This window comes from Brachycentrus maculatus, unplaced genomic scaffold (genome assembly GCF_059751285.1).
Source record: "Brachycentrus maculatus isolate JH-2025_06_01 unplaced genomic scaffold, ASM5975128v1 h1tg000216l, whole genome shotgun sequence".
Lineage (NCBI taxonomy): Eukaryota > Metazoa > Arthropoda > Insecta > Trichoptera > Brachycentridae > Brachycentrus > Brachycentrus maculatus.
The window spans coordinates 2,558,170-2,578,425 of NW_028280967.1; the positions used below are offsets into that span (position 1 = coordinate 2,558,170).

A 20,256-nucleotide genomic window follows, 5' to 3' on the forward strand; every position below is an offset into this window, starting at 1 on the left:
AGACAAATAATTTATTAAACAAGTATTATAAAATGTGCCCACGTCACAGAAAAACCTATTGAGAACATATGTTTATAAAGCCTTGGAAAATTTTGTCAACTGGAAATGTCTCTCATAGCGATCAGGTAATATAAAATGCATATTTTGTGATAATGCATGTTACAGTACCAAAAAACAGAATGTTAAAATTTTTTATTTACCTTACAATAATAATCATTTTAATTTGAAGAAAAAAAATACCAGTTTATTTTAATGATATTAAAATTTACTACAAGGTTAAATGACAACTCGGATCAGTCTACATGAGATTTAGTACATAACAACCGATTTCAACTGTACCCTATGCCAACATCCTACAACTGTCAAATTCCCGGTTGAAAAACGATATTCTTTGCCAATCTTACAATCCGATAGTTCACAAATGACATTAGCAAACCATTTCAACTTTTTTATCACAAATTTGACTAAATAGCTCACTCAGAAACTGTCAAATTGTAAAATTCCCGCTAACTACTTATTAATTATCACAGGGGTCTCTTCACATTTGTGGAAAATGCAGAAAAATTTGGGGGATGTTTTATAAGAATTGAGTAAATTTAACAATTGTTAGGATGCTATGAGAAATGTATAAAAACCTCATTTTTATTTATAACTAGCTATATAACAACGTGCTTCTATGGCTTAGACTGATTAAACGGAAAAGAAAGAAAATAGAAGGGATACATTCTTAATTTATTCAATTTCACAATGCTTGTGAAGCAAAAAAAAATATTAAAAATCTCTCTAACAATGCAAGAGAAAGCAATAAAAATGCAAAAACCAAGCTGCCCACAAAGTGCAATGTTTAGTATTACGTGTGTTGCTGTTACTTTCAACAGATGGCGCTGCCACTGCGGTAAAAACTATTTTTAAAAAAACCTGTTTTCACCCGTCACAGGTGAAATCACTAGTCACAGCTAAATGCAAAATTTTATATTTTTATGTGCATATATGAATGTAATGTTTTGTTAAAATTTCAAAGCAATCGGTGACTTACTTCGGCAGATTTAAGATTTTGAACAAATGCGTATTTTTATTTATATGGGTTTAAACATTAAACGGCTAGTTGTCGGTCACAATAATCGCATCGCCAACTCTATCGCGAGTCGTTACATTGTAGCGAATCCTTCTCGAAAGCATGAAAGATTGGCAACGTTCCATGTTGACAGCACGTTGGATGCGTAGTCTGAAATATCTGCACAAAATGCAAAGAGACCCCACAACGGAAAATCAGGCAAAAACGACTGCTCGCAAGCAACAGAATCCAAACAATAACGAGTTAATATGTAAGTACAGCAGGTGAAATCAACAGTATTTTACGCTAGTATAAATTCACTGTATTAAAAAATTACATTAAACTAATGCGTAACAATAAAATAAATGTGTCGAAATGCATATTAAAAAGTGTTTGAAGTATTTAATAATAAAAATGTGCTATATATATTTATTTATTTCTTCATAGTTAGTATAGTAATGCTCGAGATAATTATATATATATAAAAGAAAATATTACTAATGAACGTAACGCCTACCAACAGTATAGCAAATCATTTTACTAAAGTATATACACTTAATAGTCTATATAAACGGTACCCTGTGACTTCGATAAAATCAAATATTTTCTTACAATCCTGATTCTTTATTTCCGCTAAGGATCGTTTGATCTACGTCTAACTGCGCAATATATCCACATAACTCGAGTCAGATCCACGCCATCCACCATCTGAAATCTACTGACATACCACTCACTCCTTTCAAGAATGTCATAAATCAAAAATCAATTTTCAGTTGTGCACGTTTTCAGAATGCCCAAAAAATGTACTATATCCCAGCAAAAGAGGCATATTTTTAACTTAATATTTACCCGCTACAGGGCAGAAAATGTTGTTTTTGCATTTTGAAGAAAAGGTATTGTTTAATTATTTTTTTAAATAAACTAAATATTTTTCAAATGGAGAAAAAACCTTCAGGTTTTACCTAAAAAGATGTGTCGCACAGTGAAAAGTTCAATAAGTGGCTTGATATTTATTTTTAATACATTGTGTTATATTTTTAAACTTTAAAAACATTCTCCTGAAAAATCAAGTTTTTTTATTTATGACGTTCTTGAAAGGAGTGACCGATATGCTGAGCAATGTCAGCAGTCTTCAACCTCCTATGAAGCATGGAGTTAGTAAAAGAAGGCTGAACGTAGACTGAATGCAGACAAATGTGTGACTAAACAACGTATCATAAATGTTCAAATTTGATAAAAAAAATATAATAAAAAAATTCACAGAGAAATGTATATGATTATTGCAGATTCAGACTTATTTTTATATATTTAGAGGTTATAAATTCATTCAGGCACTGCATCATACAAACACAGTGTTATCTTGATCATTAACACATGAAGGAAAGGTGATCAGCCCTCCGCTTCAGGAACCAGTCCAGGGTAATATTGAATAAATATTAGAGTGAAAAAAATCACTTATATTTATTTGACCTCCCCCTGGGAATCGAACCCGGGACCTCCAGAACGGTATGCCGAGCGTGCTGACCATTACACTACGAAGGCGGACAAGAAGGAGGTTATAAATGTCGGCAGTAACAGTAAGTTGGAAATAAAATACTAATAGTCGAGTTGATAACCGTAATTCACGGCCGTATTGAATTAAAATCGGCATTTTACACTCAAATTCAATTAAAAAAATCACACATTTTGTTTGAAATTGCATAAGTGTGAAAGTAGACTGAATGCAGACAAATGTGCAGCCCAATGGTGTGTCATGGATGTTTGAATGATGAAATAAGAAAAAAGGCTGAGATAAGCGTTATCTGTTAAATTAAGAAAGGTGTGTTGAGACGATTTGGATATGCGGAACGAATGAGTGAGGAAAGAACGGTAAAAATATACAAGGCGGATTCAGTTGAAAATAGGGCTTGAGGAAGACCGAGGAAAACTTAATACAATCAAGTATTTCAAACACTTGAAAGCGGTCAGGTCAGGGGTCGAAATAATCAGCAGGTACGTATGAGGAGATGCATGAATGTGAAAGAGGCTGAGAATCTTTGCAAAGACAGAGTGGTGTGACATTTTATTCTCTCTGCCTACCTTTACGGGAGAATTATATGATATGGAAAGCAGACTATGGACTCGTGTCAGAGTAACGTCACATGTTCACTGTAGCTAATTTTAAATTGCAGAAATGTTATAAAAAACGGGAAAAAAAATTAATAATGCGGATAAATTTCCACAAAACAATATGGGGTAGTGTAGTATACACACACCATATTGCAATGTGTGAATGATTTATTACATCAGCTTTGAATTAAAAGTACCGGATTTAATTGAATATGAGCAAAAATAGACAGATGACAAATTCGTGGAAGAGACCTGGCAAGATGGAGCAATACGTGTCACGGGACTCATTCCCGGAAGCCCAGAGGATGGCATAAAACCGCTCCAGACAAGAGGCCATCAACCTCTCAATTGTGACTGCAAAAGAGATGAACTTCAATCCAAAGACTGTTAATATTGAAGAATCAAATAATACAACAGCAAAAAGTTGATAAAAACAATACATATGTTTTTATTGACCGTTTACTAGTTTTATAGCTTCCGTGACTTGGTTAGAGTGATCCAATCACTCGGTATGTCAAGTATGATACACGATAGTGACAAAAAAATAATGAGAGAGAGAGTTAGCATGATCACAAATTCAACCAATCATAAAGTCAATTAGAGGTGTAACTAGTTGGTAACTGTTACTTTTTCGGCTACCCTCATGGGATGGTATTAGTTACTTTTTTCGACTTATATTTTTTTCCAGCTTGAGTTTTTTGTATCAAATAGTCAAATACATTAGGAGCTATAAATACTGTTTACACAACCAAATTTATGAACTGATTAGAATGATTGTACAATTGAATCCGATTATTTTTTTGGAGTAACGACTTTTTTCGAAGAATCGTCATATAATTTGTATAATAAAATAACAACCACATACATTTAAGTTTTTTTCCACATTTAATACATACGTGGAGAAAACAATAGTTATTATTTTATTATAAAAAATCCAGTTCCACCAAGAAATGTCAGTACAAAAGTTAAATTTAATTTGCCTTTTTTTATTCAAACGCACATGCCTAGTCTATACACACCTATTATTTGCAGAAACATTCTTGCCCATAATATATTTTTGAATTCGTAAAAGACACTTTATTTTACGATATTCTAAAGTAAACGACTTACGAGTTATCTGTGAATATATTGCGCAATATCATTTAGAGAACAGTTCGGGAAGTATGAAGTATTATCGTTCAAAAATCTACAAATTTGAAAAAGTTTTCAAATCACTTCAAAGAAAATACCACAATAACTATTATACTTTTAAAAACCAATTGTAATTTCATTTTGATTGCCATTGTTGATTGAAAGAGAACAATAAATTAAAATAACATATATGATAATATGATATTCATTTAAAAATAAAAATATCAAAATAAATCACAGAAAACCTACCTGGATAGCTATGAACGGTATTTGTAATTTTTCACAATCACATTTGTTTTTACAGTAAAATTTATTATCGGATACACATATTGTTTTTCAAGGTTTTTTTATTTTTAACACTTGATCAAAAAAAAAATTATAGTTTTAATAACGCAAGATGTTTGATATATTGACTTCCAATATGTGTGTTTTTACATTGAAAATTGAAAAAGAATCAATATATGTATTAAGTAAATTGTCTGGTTTTTTTCCTTAAACAAAACAATTCAATTTACAACATTTTGAGTGTGTCCAATTATAAGCTAAAATGATATTTTCTGGCGTTTCTCATGTGTCATAATCCAGGATTTGGACCTCACATACTAATAAAAGAGTTTCTGCTCAATAAAAAGCTTCTTTTCATCTCACCAATAGATGTCTTCAGTGAAGTTCTAGTGATTCAAGAACAAGGTTTCAAAATTTACAACATTTTGAGTGTGTACAAATACTTGTTCACAAAATCTGGATAATCTCCAATTACAGGAGTTATTTTCATATTATTTTTTGACATCTCATCAAAGATGAAGAATCCAGAATTCGGACCTCACATAATAATATAAGAGTTTCTGCTTAGTAAAAAGCTTCTTTTCATCTCACCAATAGATGTCTTCAGTGAAGTTCTAGTGATTCAAGAACAATGTTTCAAAATTGGTTCGTATATAAAGAACTTCCAAGAATTTGAGTAGTGTGGTTGTCAATAATGGGTAGAATTGGTAAATGTTACACGTGTGTAAAGTGATCACATAAACCAGCCTATGACGGTCGTCAGCCCCGTAAATGCCCAGACTTCCATATTCTTATTCATCTTTGATGAGATGTCAAAAAATAACATGAAAAACTATTCAAGTTGTAACATATAATAATTGATACTGCCAACAAATTTAATGATATATTCATGAAATATGTCAATACTGTTCAATGTTATCCGTGGGTTCAAAGTACCCCAATTTGACTGTAAGGAAATCAATTTAGAAAAATAAATATGTCTATAAAAATTTACATTGCATTGGCAAATCTTTTGCAAAAAAAATATGCAACAGTTATTGTGTTTTACTTTGAAGCAATCGATTCTTCTCTGGGGTTTGCTACTTTCATCTACAGATATTATTTCTTATAAAATGGAGATGCTACATTTGAACAAACTTGAAAGTATCACAGCATTTCGCAAAAAAAAAATAAGTACAAAAAAAACAAAAATAAATTCATATCTTTTTCTAAAGTTTCAAAAGTCATTCCTTCATACCTGATGCGGATTTTATTTCATTATTATTTTGTCTATTATAAATTTTGCTATTTAAAAAAAAATGTTGTCAATTTTTGACAATGTCAATGCTGTTTATACAATCGTATCGAACCACAAAAAGTTCAATAAAAATATGTACATGAGATTTAAAAAAAATTAAAACTAATATCTGCAAAACAACAATTGTATAAAAACCAATAATTGAGTCTAACACGTAAATCCAAATGCTGATAACTCCATTTATAAAATTAGTCATTCGACTTTTATTCAAGGGTTAACAGAATTTGAAATACTTAAGGCAAAATAAAATATGGCAAAAATTTTATGTCGGCTTTCTTTACCATTCGTAAAACGGACCATCAGTCATAAATTGACCGGGTCCGTAGTGTAGTGGTTAGCGTTCGGCCACCGTGCCGGAGGTCCCGGGTTTGATTCCCAGGCGGGTCAAAATAAATATAAATGACTTATATGATACCTGTGATAAGTGCAGAACTGATCACCGTGCCTTCATGTGATCAGTCCATCAAAAATAAATTGATTTGAGATTAAAATAACACGATGATTTAAATATAAAAACAAAGCACTCGTATAAAACCAATTTTTGACTAGTTTTGAGAACTACAGATGTTCAACAACGGGTAAAAATACAAAAAATCTCAAAACTAGTTGTGTTTATATTAAAAAACTTTTTTTTAAAAAATGGTCATAAGATAAAAATAATGACTTAATATAAATAAGTGTTTTATTTTTATATTTGAACAATCACGATAACGCTGCTTGGGTAAGATGCAATGCCCTATGCACCATTGCGTACGGATAAGAAGAAAAAATGGAATTATGGAAACCATCACCTCAATCGTCAATAGTAGACATACATAAAGTTAAGTTACTATTGCCTGGTCTAATTTTAGCTCGCGTCAAAAATCTCAATTTTTGATAATTATTCTAAAAATTATTATCAAACACTGGATTGTTCACCCTATAAATGATACATCAATATTATAGGTGCCTTAACTTGAGATAAAGTATCTATCGTTTCATACAAAAGAAGATGAAAGAAAGCTTTTTTTCTGGTAAAGTACTTGGATTTGAGTCATACATGTCTGACTTATACGAAGACATGGGCTGCTCGACGTATGAGGAGCTGAAGAGGGCTTCCGGAAATAGACGAGAATGGCGAAGGAGATGTCATCTGTTGCTGCAGACCAATCCGCAGGATTGAGACCAGAGAAGAAGACTTGGATTTGAGTCATACATGCCACAAACTATTGTATTTTTTGTTATGATGTAAATGAGAAAGTTTTGTCCGCCTCCATAGTATGTATAGTGGTTAGCGCGCTAGGCTACCATCCTAGAGGTCTCGGGTTCGATTCCCAAGAGGGTCAAAACGAATATTAGTGGTTTTTTCAGTCTGATATTGATTTAATATGAAACTGGACTGGTACCTGAAGCGGTAGGGTAATAACCTTTCCTTCGTGTATTTAACAATCAAGATAACACTGTTTCTATACGGTGCAGTACCCTATGCACCATTGAGTACGGATAAGGGTTAGAGAGAGAGAAATAGAAACGTTTTGTATTTCACAATTTTCTCAACAGAAGGCGCTAGTAGCAAGCTGAAGGGTTCTAAATCTATCCAATAATGTATGAAAGGAATCCAATAAAATTGCTTGTATACATCTTTCAAAAATTAATGCAATATGGATATTCGTTACACAAGTTGCTCACTCCTTTCAAGAACATCATAAATCAAAAATTGTCCATTTTCAGTTGTGCATGTTTTCGGAATGCCCAGAAAATGTACTATATCCCAGCAAAGCAGCATATTTTTAACTTAATATTTACCCGCTACAGGGCAGAAACTGTTGTTTTTGCATTTCGAAGAAAAGGTATTGTTTAATTATTTTTTTAAATATACTAAATATTTTTCAAATGGGGAAAAAACCTGCGGGTTTTAGCTAAAAAGATCTGTTGCACAGTAAAAAGTTCAACAAGTGGCTTGATATTTATTTTTAATAAATAGTATTATAATTTTAAACTTTAAAAACGATCTCCTGAAAAATCTTTTTATTTTATTTATGACGTTCTTGAAAGGAGTGAGCGAAGTGTATAAAGCGATCACTTAAGCCAGTCCAATGCCAGGTCATAAGGCCTGGGATGTTTAGACTTCCGTCTTCTTTCGTATAAAAATGATAGATGCTTCATTACAAGTTGAGACACCTATAATATTCATATTTTCCGTTGAAAAATCATAAATTCATCATACAACAAAGCTTTAAATCAAAATTATATATATAGCTGTGATACGTTCAATTGGTAAAATGCATTTTTCAATAAATACAGTATGTCCTAACTTACACTGCTTACTTTTTGTCGTCTATTTAACTAATTCATAATATCCAAAAGAGAATTTTGTACGTTTGCATCAAGAGTTTAATTCAGATGGCTTTGGAAGTAAAGGGAAGATATTAAATTTAAATTGACGAAAAGAATATATATAAATATAAAAGAATTCATTAAAATATTCATCCGAGGGATGGTCAATAAATCGTTAGGTTGATCAAAATTTTCGACTAGTTTCATTTTCAATTAAGACTTGGTGACCGACTGGCGCGTTCCCGCGCAACTAGGTAAATAGTAAACCGTCACAAGACTCACATTCACAATGCGTAAACGCTTACGGACTAAACCATTAACAAATATATCTCTATGATAACAAGAATAAAAAGAAATAAAAAGATTGTACAATAAGACAAGATTATCGATAATAATAATAATAAAAAAAATCACCGCAAAACATTAGGATATAATAGTTAAACCTTACGGACTTAGATAAAGTTGACCTTTTCCCTACGGTGCTAAAAACTTCCGCGTGCAACGGTGATATGTATTTTGTACACCATATGAAAATGAGAATATTCTTGAATGTTGCTCTTATTGACCATAGTTGAAGTTATGTAAGAATTTTGTAATGTCAGCTCTGGTAAGTATCTGAGCGAGAAAAAAATACATCGCAAGTAGCCGCAATAGCTGGCTAGCGACACTACCGCCGCGGAGAATGACCTGCGCCTCTAAAAGGAGATCGGCGGAAACAGTATCAAGCCGCGTGTACGTAAAGCAATCCACGCACGCACACACTGGGAAACGTTTGAGTATTGGCGATTCTATCTCTGATTTTTTCACAAAATATTTATTTCCGTCGCTGCAAATGAATAACTTTATATTAAGGACCAATACAAAATTTTTGATCTCGTATATACTAAATTGTACTAATTTTGTTAACATAACTTTATTTTATATTTTATGCTGTAATATTTGTAAATTCAAAATAATATTTTTTAAAAGGTAAATGAACGTCTCGTCACAGTTCTAGTGAGACGTTCATCCATAAGACGTATTGTAAAAAGTAATAATAAATAAATGTTTCATGTTGATATTCTCATTTTGAAAGTGGATTTGTAGTAAATACACATCACCGGGAGGGAAAGGTCAAGTTAAGTGTTCGCGTACATCACAAATAGAAACGGCAAGCGTTATCACTCGGCGGCAGTTAGCAGAAGCCGCCGAAGCTGACGGAGGAGGCGTCCGCGGCGGCGTTCTTGTGTATGTGGTCCAGCACGTGCGAGCTCAGGTAGGTGGGCATGTTGGCGGCCGCGTTGGGCATGGAGGGCGGGTAGCCGTTGTAGTAGGAGTAGTTGGGCGCCGGCGCGGCGGGCCCGTAGCCCGCGCCCGGCGCGTACTGCTGCGCGCCCAGCCCCGCGTAGCCCGAGTGCGGGTGGTAGCCCAGCGCCTCGGGCAGGTAGCCCGGCGTGGGCCGCATGAGCTGCCCGTAGCCGCCCGGGTAGCCCACGAAGGAGGAGTAGCCGTTGTTGGCCACGGGCGGCGGCGCGTACGGCGTGGGCTGGTACGGGTACGGGTTGTAGAGCGGCGCGTGCGCGTAGGGGTTCTCCAGCGCGGGCGCGGCGGGGCCCGCGAGCGCCGGCGGCTCCGTCGCCAGCGGCGGGCCCCCGTCCGCGATGGAGGGGATCTGGTCCACCAGCGACTCCAGCCCGGAGAGGCTCTTGGAGGAGACGTCCTGCTGCTTGGTGGTGCCGGGAGACGCTTTCACGGGCGATCCGTAGTCCACGGGACCTACAAACATTCAGAGAAACATTGCGTTGAAAAAAGACAGATCTGTGTTCATATATATTTATAATTTAAATTACTTTTTTAAGTTGATGAATCACAATGATTTTGGGCGAGAAAGTAGTAGCTTTATTACAATGTAGTATCTGTACTACAAGTTTTTTTTGGATAATGTCTGTTCACATAACTAAACAATAGCATCCTCAATTTCAGTATTATCTCAGCCACAATTCACAATTGACTATTACAAATTTTATTATATATTTGGACATTAGTAAGAAATTCAGGCACATCACCCCACTACTTAACCAATTATAGGTAGTGGATACAGTTTTTCAAAAGGGTTGAGTATAAACTCTGTCTACTCATGTGTAAATCAATGCATACTATGGCTCCAGAGTATCTAAAACAGCTGTGTATTCCGGACAAAATGATTGATAGACGTTTCACGCTTCGATTTAATGTTGAATGTGTCTTTTACAAATGAAAAGGATCCCTATCCTTCGACAAGATCACGGGTGGCCAACCCCCAACCCGCGGCCATGTATGAAGAATATATTTTTAAACCAGTGATATATTTGCGATACACGGTTTGATGCATCAACAAAATTTATGCCCTCAAGTATTCTATGAGCCAAGTCATGCATGTTGTTATAAAAACAGTGAACAATATCCGTTCGCACGCTCTTCGGCATTGCAATCTCAAAAAATCTCGGAAACCAGTTAAAGTGTGCAACTTCAACTATTGAAGTAGATTTAGACAAATTAAGTAAGCGAAGAGAAACTCATAAATTGGTTTTTATTAAAATAAAAATGTAAATATTGTTTGATTTATGTGTCCTAATTAATAATATTGACTGTTAAAAATTTTTCAAATGTTTATTACATACTATACCAATACATTTTTTGTTGGTTCATTGTATGTTTTCTACTCACTTCTGGTCGTAGCAACGTTTTCTTTCTTCACAATTACCAAGATTTTACTTTCTGATTACCTCCGCATTCAAATTATTTATAATATGTACTTACAAAAAATCAATAAATATGAAATTTGTTGTTATAAAAAAATCTAATGTCTGTGTGCGGCCTTTGGGAAAATTTTAAGTCATCAAAATCAATAAGTATGAAATTCGTTATTATAAAAAAATCTGATGTCTGTTTGCGGCCTTTGGGAAAATTTTAAGTCATCAAAATCAATAAGTATGAAATTCGTTACTATAAAAAATAATTTAATGTCTGTATGCGGCCTTTGGGAAAATTTTAAGTCATCAAAATCAATAAGTATGAAATTTGTTATTATAAAAAAATCTAATGTCTGTATGCGGCCCTTGGGAAAATTTTAAGTCACCAAAATCAATAAATATGAAATTCGTTACTATAAAAAAATCTAATGTCTGTATGCGGCCCTTGGGAAAATTTTAAGTCATCGATGCGGCCTGAGATGCTATTTGGGTTGGCCAGGCCTGGACTAGATGATCTACATAGGATTTTGGACAGTGTCCTTAGCATGTGCAGTGATGAAAGAAGATTAGTACCTATTGAATTGATTGATGAATTTAATATGATATATTACCTTGCTGTGGTGACGAGTGGTCTAACGGTAATCCCCTAAACGCTCCCCCACCCTGCGACGAGAAGGGGGACTGTGAGGGGGGGGTTGATCCCATCCTGTAAAACAAGCATGTGTTATTACCATATATATTATCGCAACAGACTATGGACTAGTATCCAAGCTACCACAAACAGGATTGAAGTACTAAGTATAGAAGAATCCTCAAAATATCATGGGTCGAGAGAGTTTAGAGGCAAGATGTTTTGACCTTTTCCACTCGGACCATTTTTTCTCATAACTGATCAGCTACTCTGATCAAAAAAATGTGACGTTTTTCTACCATTAAAATAAATATTTTGGTTCCCTAATTTTGGGACACTCTGTCTGGCAATTCGTATGACCATTCGTTTTTATAACTGAACTTGAAAGTGTAACTTTCATCGTTTTCCATGGCGGATTAACTATAGAATATTTATTATAAACACATAAAATGCAATTTCTGTTATTTTAACTATGTACTAACACTAATATCACAAAATTTTGAAATATAATAGGTCCACAAAACGAAAAAATATGGTCACAAAAAGTGGGAGTACCCTTGGAGTACCGTCATAAATGAAGGATAAGAACTGACTGTCCCAAAAAATATTAGCTTATAACAAATATTCTATCACCCAAAATGATAATCTATTTTTCCTATATTATATCTAAGTAATGGAAAGTTTTATTGAAGAAATGTTGGTTAATTCAATATGTTGCGATGATTAACCGCATTTATCTCAGATATTTTTTGGTAGAATAGTAAGTAAGTAGGTACATAGTATAGAATAGTGTTTACCTGGTGAAGGGGTTGGAGTGGTACATGGAGGCGGCGTGGTGCGCCAGCAGGTCGGGCTGGCGCGGGCTGCCCGCGCTCTCGGCGTACCCGAGCGGGTAGCCCCCGAGGCGCTCCTGCTGCGAGGACACGCTGGCCACGCTGGCGTTGTCCTGCTCGCGCGGCGAGTGGCGCGCCACGCCCGACAGGTCCGCGGCCGCCGGCGTGGCCGTGCCGTACGAGGAGTTGCCCGACCCGCTCGGCGTGGGCACCTGGAACCCCAGCCGCTGCTCCGGGCTCTGCGCCTCCTCCGAGCCCTGCCCGTACATGGCCTGCCCGTACCCCTGCTGCGAGCCCGCCTTGCTCGCGTCCATGGCCGCAGGGATCGGGGACGAAGTGTTCGACGACGACGACGGGCCAATCAGGTTGAGCGCCGAATGCCGGTTCTGCCCGCCGCCGATCTGCCGATTCGACATCTGCATCATGGAATTGGCGCACGAGTCCATTATGTCGTTGCTGTCGTTGCTCGCGTGGCTTATGTCCCCGATCGCGTTCAACGCGTCCGATTCCGACACCATGGCCGCGTTCTGCTGCCTCATCTCGTTGGAGTTCATCTGGTCGCCCCCGGGGCTGGTCCTCTGGCTGACGCTCCTGCTGGAGCTGTTCTCGGCCTCCTGCGCCTGGATCTGGTTCCCGATAATCGGGGGTTCGAAGTCTATGTGCCCGATGCCGGGACTCGCGGGCCCCGGAGACGATATTGCCGCGGAGATTTCGCTGGACAGATCAGAGTGATACTGCTGCTGCTGCGATAGACTAGGATTCGACGAGTTCATTGACATGTTCTGCCCTTGCGGGGGGCTCTGGTTGTACGCGTTTTGCCGCGCCTGCGGCTGGTGCACGGGGCTCTGCCCGTAGCCGGGATGGTGCGGTAGGGAGTGCGGGCCTTGCTGTCCCGCGGGAGAGTACGGATGGGTTCTGCCGTGCGCCCCCTGCTGGTAGTTCTGGGACTGGGGCGCCGGAGACATGATTTGCGGATGGGCGTATATATTAGAATTCTGCGGTATCGGAGACTGGGAGTAGGGGTGCGACGGGTTGCCTCTGGGGCTCAACTGCGGGTAGGGTGTGCCCTGGGGGAGGGGGGACGAGGGGTAGGAGTGTCCCATGGGGCCGGGGGACCGACACGCGTACGCCATGTTCTGCGACGCGGGGCTAGGTTGGGAGTATCGCTGGTTCTGGGGCACGGGGCTCTGCGAATACGGATGCGGCATGGCGGGGCTCTGAGCGAACATGGGACTCTGTTGCGAGTACGTCGGCGGGTTGTTCTGCGGCACCGGAGATCGGGAATACGGATGTCCGGGAACGGGGCTCTGCTGTGAGTAGTTATGATTTTGACTGTGGGGTCTGAGTGGAGGACTCTGGCTGTAGTGCGCGCTCTGCGGCACGGGCGATTGAGAAAACGGTAGGGAGACATTCTGCTGATGCGCCGGGGAGTTGGAATACCCCATTTGGTGTCTCTGCGGGCTCTGCGAGTATCCGGCGGGTCTGGGACTAGAGCTGTACCCGCCTTGCGGCCGGGGACTCTGCGAGAAGGGCCCGGGGCTCTGCCCGTAGCCCGGCTGCGAGCGCACGCCGCCCAGGGAGCCCTGGTCGTCGCCGGGCCCTTGAGAGAAGTACGGGGAAGTGGCGGGGATGTTCACGGGCGGCAGGTTCTGGTTTTGAACGGCGCTCCCTCCGCTCATGGCCTGATTGCTCTGGGCCATGTTGCCCTGGTACATCATGCCGCCTTCCATGCCGAGAGAGGACTGGGAGTAGTCTCGGTTTCCCAAGAGGCCTTGAGGATACCCGCCGTCCAGCTGACCCCCGTGGAGTTGCTGGTTGAGTGGCATGTTAGGCAGCGGCTGCGTCGCAAGAGGGACGGGGTTCTGCGGTTGGAACTGCTGGTCTTCCGGGCGGACTTTCTTAGGTCTGCCGCGCTTCTTCTTGGGCGGCTGTTCGCCGTTGAGTCCCTCCACGGGCGGTTGGGTCTGGCGCGGGGCTCGCGGGGCCCTGGGGGTGGGCGGGAGCACCTCCCCGTTCTCCAGCTTGACCTTCTTGGGCCGGCCCCGCTTCTTCTTGACGGGAACTTCCGTCCCGTCCTCCAGGACCATCATCTCGCACGGCGTGTCGGGCCCGAGCAGCCTGCAATTATTTCTACATCGCATTAGTACTTCATAAAACTAAGCACGGGTTATAACCCATTCAAATGGTCCCTTTACGGGGTGCATCTTGAAACCAGTAGACAAAAATCTTGGTGAGTGGTTATACATTTACTAATATTACTAACGATTTTGTACAAAAAAATACAAAAGTAAATTTCATTCATTCATTCTTATCCGCACCCCGATGGTGCATAGGGCACTGCATCATATAAACGCAGTGTTATCTTGGTTGTTAACAAACGAAGGAAAGCCCCCCTTCAAGCTTCAGGTACCAGTCCAGGGTAATATTGTATAAATATTTGAGTGTAAAAATCATTTATATTTATTAGACCTGTTTATTTATCCCCCTTGGGAATCGAACCCAAAACCTCCAGAACGGTAACGGTAGTCAACGCTACCGGCTACCGGCATATTTATATATATATATATATTTTGTCCGCCTCCGTAGTGTAATGGTCAGCACGCTCGGCTACCGTTCTGGAGGTCTCGGGTTCGATTCCCACGGGGGGTAAAATAAATATAAGTGATTTTTTCACTGTAATATTTATTCAATACTACCCTGGACTGGTGCCTGAAGCGGAGGGCTGATCACCTTTCCTTCGTGTGTAAACGATCGAGATAACACTGTGTTCATATGAAGCAGTGCCCTATGCACCATTGGGGTGCGGATGAGGGTTTTATTTATTATATATATATATATATATATATATATATATATATATATATATATATATATATATATATATATATATAAACGGATTTTGAAAAATAGACGTTAATCAGTTAATATAAATATAGAAGCAGGAAACGGTGTTAAGAAAAAATAAAAATAAAAAACAACAACAAAAAAGCGTAACAAAAATATATTTTAAAAACTCTTTACATACATACAAAGCGTTTATAAATTTGGAAATTATAAGATTAAAAAAATTATTTCTTCTTCAGTTTAAATTTGACGAGTGCCGAGTTATTGGAAGATGAGTTGACGAAATAATGGCTGAAAAGAAATTCGCAGTCAGTCGTTAGCTGTTTAGTTTTTTTTTACAATTACTGGAAAAGCTCATTAATTCAGTCGGCTATGATAGTGTGGTGGTTACCGCATTTGGCTACCATGCTGAAGGTCCCGGGTTCGATTCTCAGCGGGGTCAATTTCAGGATATTCTTACTGTAATATTTTGTAGTCGTACAGGAGAAAGTGACCAACTGACAAAATGTAAAATGTTCAGGAGGGCCATTTAAGTCACTTTTGCTTGGCAAGAAAATAAACACCAATGCAGTTATAGTCATTTTTAACAGGTCAATATATTATACTTCCAAGTTTAAAATCCTTTAGGATTTTTTTAGCTAGTAATATATCAAATAGTCAATGATCACGTTTTTGTAAAACAATGCACTTGGTCACTTTCTCCTGTATGACTACGATTTATTTAATACTATTCTGGAATGATAGGTACCTGAAGCGTAAGACTAATAATAATAATAATTTAGGATAATTTATATAGAGCCATTTTCGTAAAATACTACCTCAAGGGGGCTTGCTTGATCACACAATTATCGATCAAGTCAACATCGCATCAATTTAATGCAGTGCCCTATGCACCATTGGGTGAGGACAATAGTAAAAAGAAAAATGATTGTCACACTAAACAAAAATAAAAGAAAAAAAGATACCGATGAAATCTAATAAGATAGAAGATAAGATACAAATCAAGCTGATGTCCCCTTCTTTTTCGAGTATTCATTAGTGTTGGCGCTAGCAGTCTGTTATGAATTGCCAGTTTGGCTTCCATGTAATTAGTTGCAATCGCTAAATCGAACATATTAGTTGTAATCGCTCAATTGATGAACGCTTAGATGGTCAGCTGGATTGCCCAGGAAGAGACAAAATAAAGAGTTCACGCATTCGCGGAAGCCTGGCTGTAACAGGCATCAATAGTAAGGTAGGGGAAAGGCAATTGAGATGGTATGGGCACATAGGACGTAGAGAACCTGAACATATTGTAAACCAGGCGATTGCCATTGATCTTCCTCGAAAGACATCTAGAGGAAGACCAAAGAATTCATGGATGCTGCAAAAAAAACATTATTTGAAGGCATGACCTAGGTGACGTTGCCCATGACAGAAAGACCTATGGCCTGAGGACGAGGAGAGCTGACCCCAACAGTCTACAAGACGATAAGTCGGAATGGGGCCAGAAAGAAGAGAGGCTGAATTAATGTACTTTTCCAATATGTATTTTATCATATTAATAAAAATAAAAACAAATATATAATAAAAAATGAATTAAGGTTATTCACATTTCATCACATAAAAAATTAACAGTTTTAATTTAAGTTTTACTGAATAAATACCACACCACAATTTCTTGAAATCTAGATCGTGGGACATATTTCGATGCATTTTCAAACACGGTATGATTTTTTTTATTTTATATGTTTGGAATTTATATAGCTTATACATAAAAAAATAGTTAGATTGACAATGATAAAAGCCAATTAAAGAATTCCACATATAATATGTTATGAATACTGTTGTGTGTTGAGAGAAAAATAAGACAGGGTGGGTGTGTGTGAGTGTATATGTGATGCATGTGTGGGTATAATGATGCGGAATGCATCGTGTGAAACACGTGTCACAATAGTTTTTAAGAAATAATGGTATTTACCGAGAAAAACTTTAATTAAAAATGGATAGATTTTACCACAAAGTGACTGCCAAATCAATTAACCTTTCCGGGAGTACAAAAATTGATGTCCGACTTTCTCTGGGTAGTGGATTCTTTTTACATTAAATTGATGTATTATGAAGATAGAAATTATGTTGAAATAATTTTTAAATATGACAAAATTACACACAAATATCCAAAGATGTCATTGCTATACAAGTTACATCATACTAACTGACTTCGACATTCATTAATGTAGATACTCCTTTAAGGAAAATACGCACCGACGTTCATTTACGCCCATACTCCCGGAAAGGTTAATGAAAATATATATCAATTGGTCTATGTTTGGGATGTATATTTCACATCTACCTTCCCTTTCCTTACTATCCTACCTGCAGACAAGTCTCTAAAACAGAGGCTTTGCAGGTTTATCATTTTTTCAAGTATTGTGTAATATAAAAAAATGTGACGTTGAACGCCATGTTAGTTATTTTTAGCTCATGCTGTGTTTGGTCAAGAGGTTGCATTTGTTAAATTAAACTCCAATCATGGATTGGATTTTACATTCTGTGAATTGGATAACCTTCATGTTTGTCATGTAATATAAATGTATGGACACTCTGTGTGGCCCCCTGGATAAAAATGAACAAATTATGTGATGAAACATAAAATAATGTGACATATCCCTCACTCCTTTCAACGTCATATATCAAAAATTTTAAATTTTTAGTTGTGCATGTTTTCGGAATGCCCAGAAAATGTACTATATCCCAGCAAAAGAGGCATATTTTTAACTTAATATTTACCGCTACAGGGCAGAAAGTGTTGTTTTTGCATTTTGAAGAAAAGGTATTGTTAAATAATTTTTTTGAATATCCTAAATATTTTTCAAATGGAGAAAAAACATTCAGGTTTTACCTAAATAAATCTGTTGCACAGTAAAAAGTACAATAAGTGGCTTGATATTTATTTTAAATAGATTTTATTATATTTTTAAACTTTAAAAATGATCCCCTGAAAAGTTTTTTGATATTAGACGTTGTTGAAAGGAGTGAGCGATATGAGAAATCCTTACCATCTTGGCCAAATTCGGCTGTCTGTAAAACATGCAAAACAAGGAGTATATCCACAAAAGCAGGGTGAGAAATAAAACATATCCAACCTTCGGATCTCGTTCTCCTCGCGCTCCCGCCGGCACGTGGTGTCCGGGAAGACCAGCTCGGCGTCGTCCACATGCGCCAGCGTCCCGTTGAGGTAATCTCGGAAGCGGCGGAGCGCCGAGTAGAAGGGGACCTTGTCGGCCGCGCGCGGTAACTGCGCACACCTCGCGCTTGACGAAGGCATCACCCACATGTACTGGAATGGACAACAATATTTAAATATCATCCAAAAATTACACGTGATCCGAAGCGGGGTACCAAAAAACACCAGTTCATATTTGAATGGAAATCTTAGTACGCAGCAGCTTATTAGCTGATTCACAGATTCCACGTCCTTTCCAGCTCGCAAACAAGCGCCGACTAACGGCAGCCATCCGATATCAAACGAAAGCAGAATAATCTAACAGTTTTGCTTTCTCCTTATCGTAATACCACATTTATTAGACAGGCGCCGCGGCGTAGTTGGGCGACGCAGGTTCGATTACAGCCAAGTGAAAAATAAATTCAAGAATGATTTATTTTTAATTGGTCTGGGTGTTTGTGATGTATTTCTCACATTTACCTTCCCTACCCTTACTATCCAACCTGCAGACAAACCTCTAATAGAGGCTTTGCGGGTTATTCCTTTTTTTTAATATATTAATTTATTTATTTATTGTAACTGCATACAGTTGGCAGAATTCCATATTGAATTGTCGGTAATATATCCAAAATTAAACAAGGTTTATTGGATTGAACTCTACATTTATTTATGTATATGTTAATACGTGACACGTATCGTCTTATTAAGACATTATCAAACACTCGAGTGTTTGATAATGTCTTAATAACACGAAACGCGTCACGTATTAACATATAGGTACATAAATAAAAGTAGAAATCAAACCGAATAGAGGCGTTTGAAATGGGTCTCTATCGCAAGATCCTGCGAGTTTCACGGCGTGATCGGGTCACCAACCTAGAGGTCCTCCGACGGATGAATACCAATAAGGAACTCCTACCAACCATCAAGCAGAGTGCGCTGATGTACTTCGGACACGTCATGCGAAATGAAAAATATCCTCTTCTCCACCTAATCATACAAGGAAAGATTGAGGGACGAAGAACTCAAGGACGCCGAAGGATATCGTGGCTGAAAAGCCTACGACAATGGTTTGGCAGAAGCACCAAATCTCTTTTCCGAGCTGCAGCATCAAAAGTGAAGATAGCCATGATGATCGCCGATCTTTGTTAGAAGTGGCACAGAAAGAAGAAGAATCCAATAAACCTCGTTGAATATTGGATATATTACCCAACAATATTAGTTAATTAACTAATCACCACACTGCTTTAATCATCAGACCGAGTTTTTGGACGTACCGTGTTGGTCCCGTGCACGGTGTCGGGCTGCCTGCCGAAGCAGAAGTCCTTCTTGCCGCTGAAGACCTCGTAGATGAGCTTCCCGTTGAAGACGGCGATCTTGGGCCGGTACGTCTGCAGCTTCTCCAGCAGCACCTGGCTGCCCTCCTTGATCTCCTTCCGCGTCAGGTCCGCCGAGCCCTTGGTGGCTCGCTGCACCATGTTGGTGAACCCGATGCCGAAATGCAACAGCTGGAACAGAAGGACAACATTTTACAACAAACATCACACCATACCGCTCACTCCTTTCAAGAACGTCATAAATCAAAAATCGTCCATTTTTAGCCGTGCATGTTTTCGGAATGCCCAGAAAATTAACTATATCCCAGCAAAAGAGGCATATTTTTAACTTAATATTAACCCTCTACATGGCAGAAAGTATTGTTTTTGCATTTTGAAGAAAAGGTATTATTTAATAATTTTTTTTAATATACTAAATATTTTTTTAATGTACAAAAAACCTTTAGGTTTTACCTAAAAAGATCTGTTGCATATGAAAAAGTTCAATAAGTGGCTTGATATTT

General features: G+C 38.2%; 1 protein-coding gene across 2 annotated transcripts in view; it reads right to left on the reverse strand.

Moving 5' to 3' along the window:
• Positions 1-9,223: 9,223 nt before the first annotated feature.
• Positions 9,224-20,256, reverse strand: part of Tdg (Thymine DNA glycosylase) — a 40,787-nt gene continuing 29,754 nt past the window's right edge. The window contains exons 5-9 of one of the 2 annotated variants that reach the window (XM_088264150.1): positions 19,694-19,924; positions 18,337-18,530; positions 12,332-14,485; positions 11,515-11,609; positions 9,224-9,947 (exon numbers count right to left, since the gene is read on the reverse strand). In XM_088264150.1, the coding sequence (XP_088120276.1) occupies positions 9,367-9,947; positions 11,515-11,609; positions 12,332-14,485; positions 18,337-18,530; positions 19,694-19,924 (3,255 nt within the window). In that variant the 3' untranslated portion in view covers positions 9,224-9,366. Of the gene's footprint in view, positions 9,948-11,514; positions 11,610-12,331; positions 14,498-18,336; positions 18,531-19,693; positions 19,925-20,256 lie in introns of both variants that reach the window. The other variant, XM_088264149.1, reaches the window with a different exon arrangement.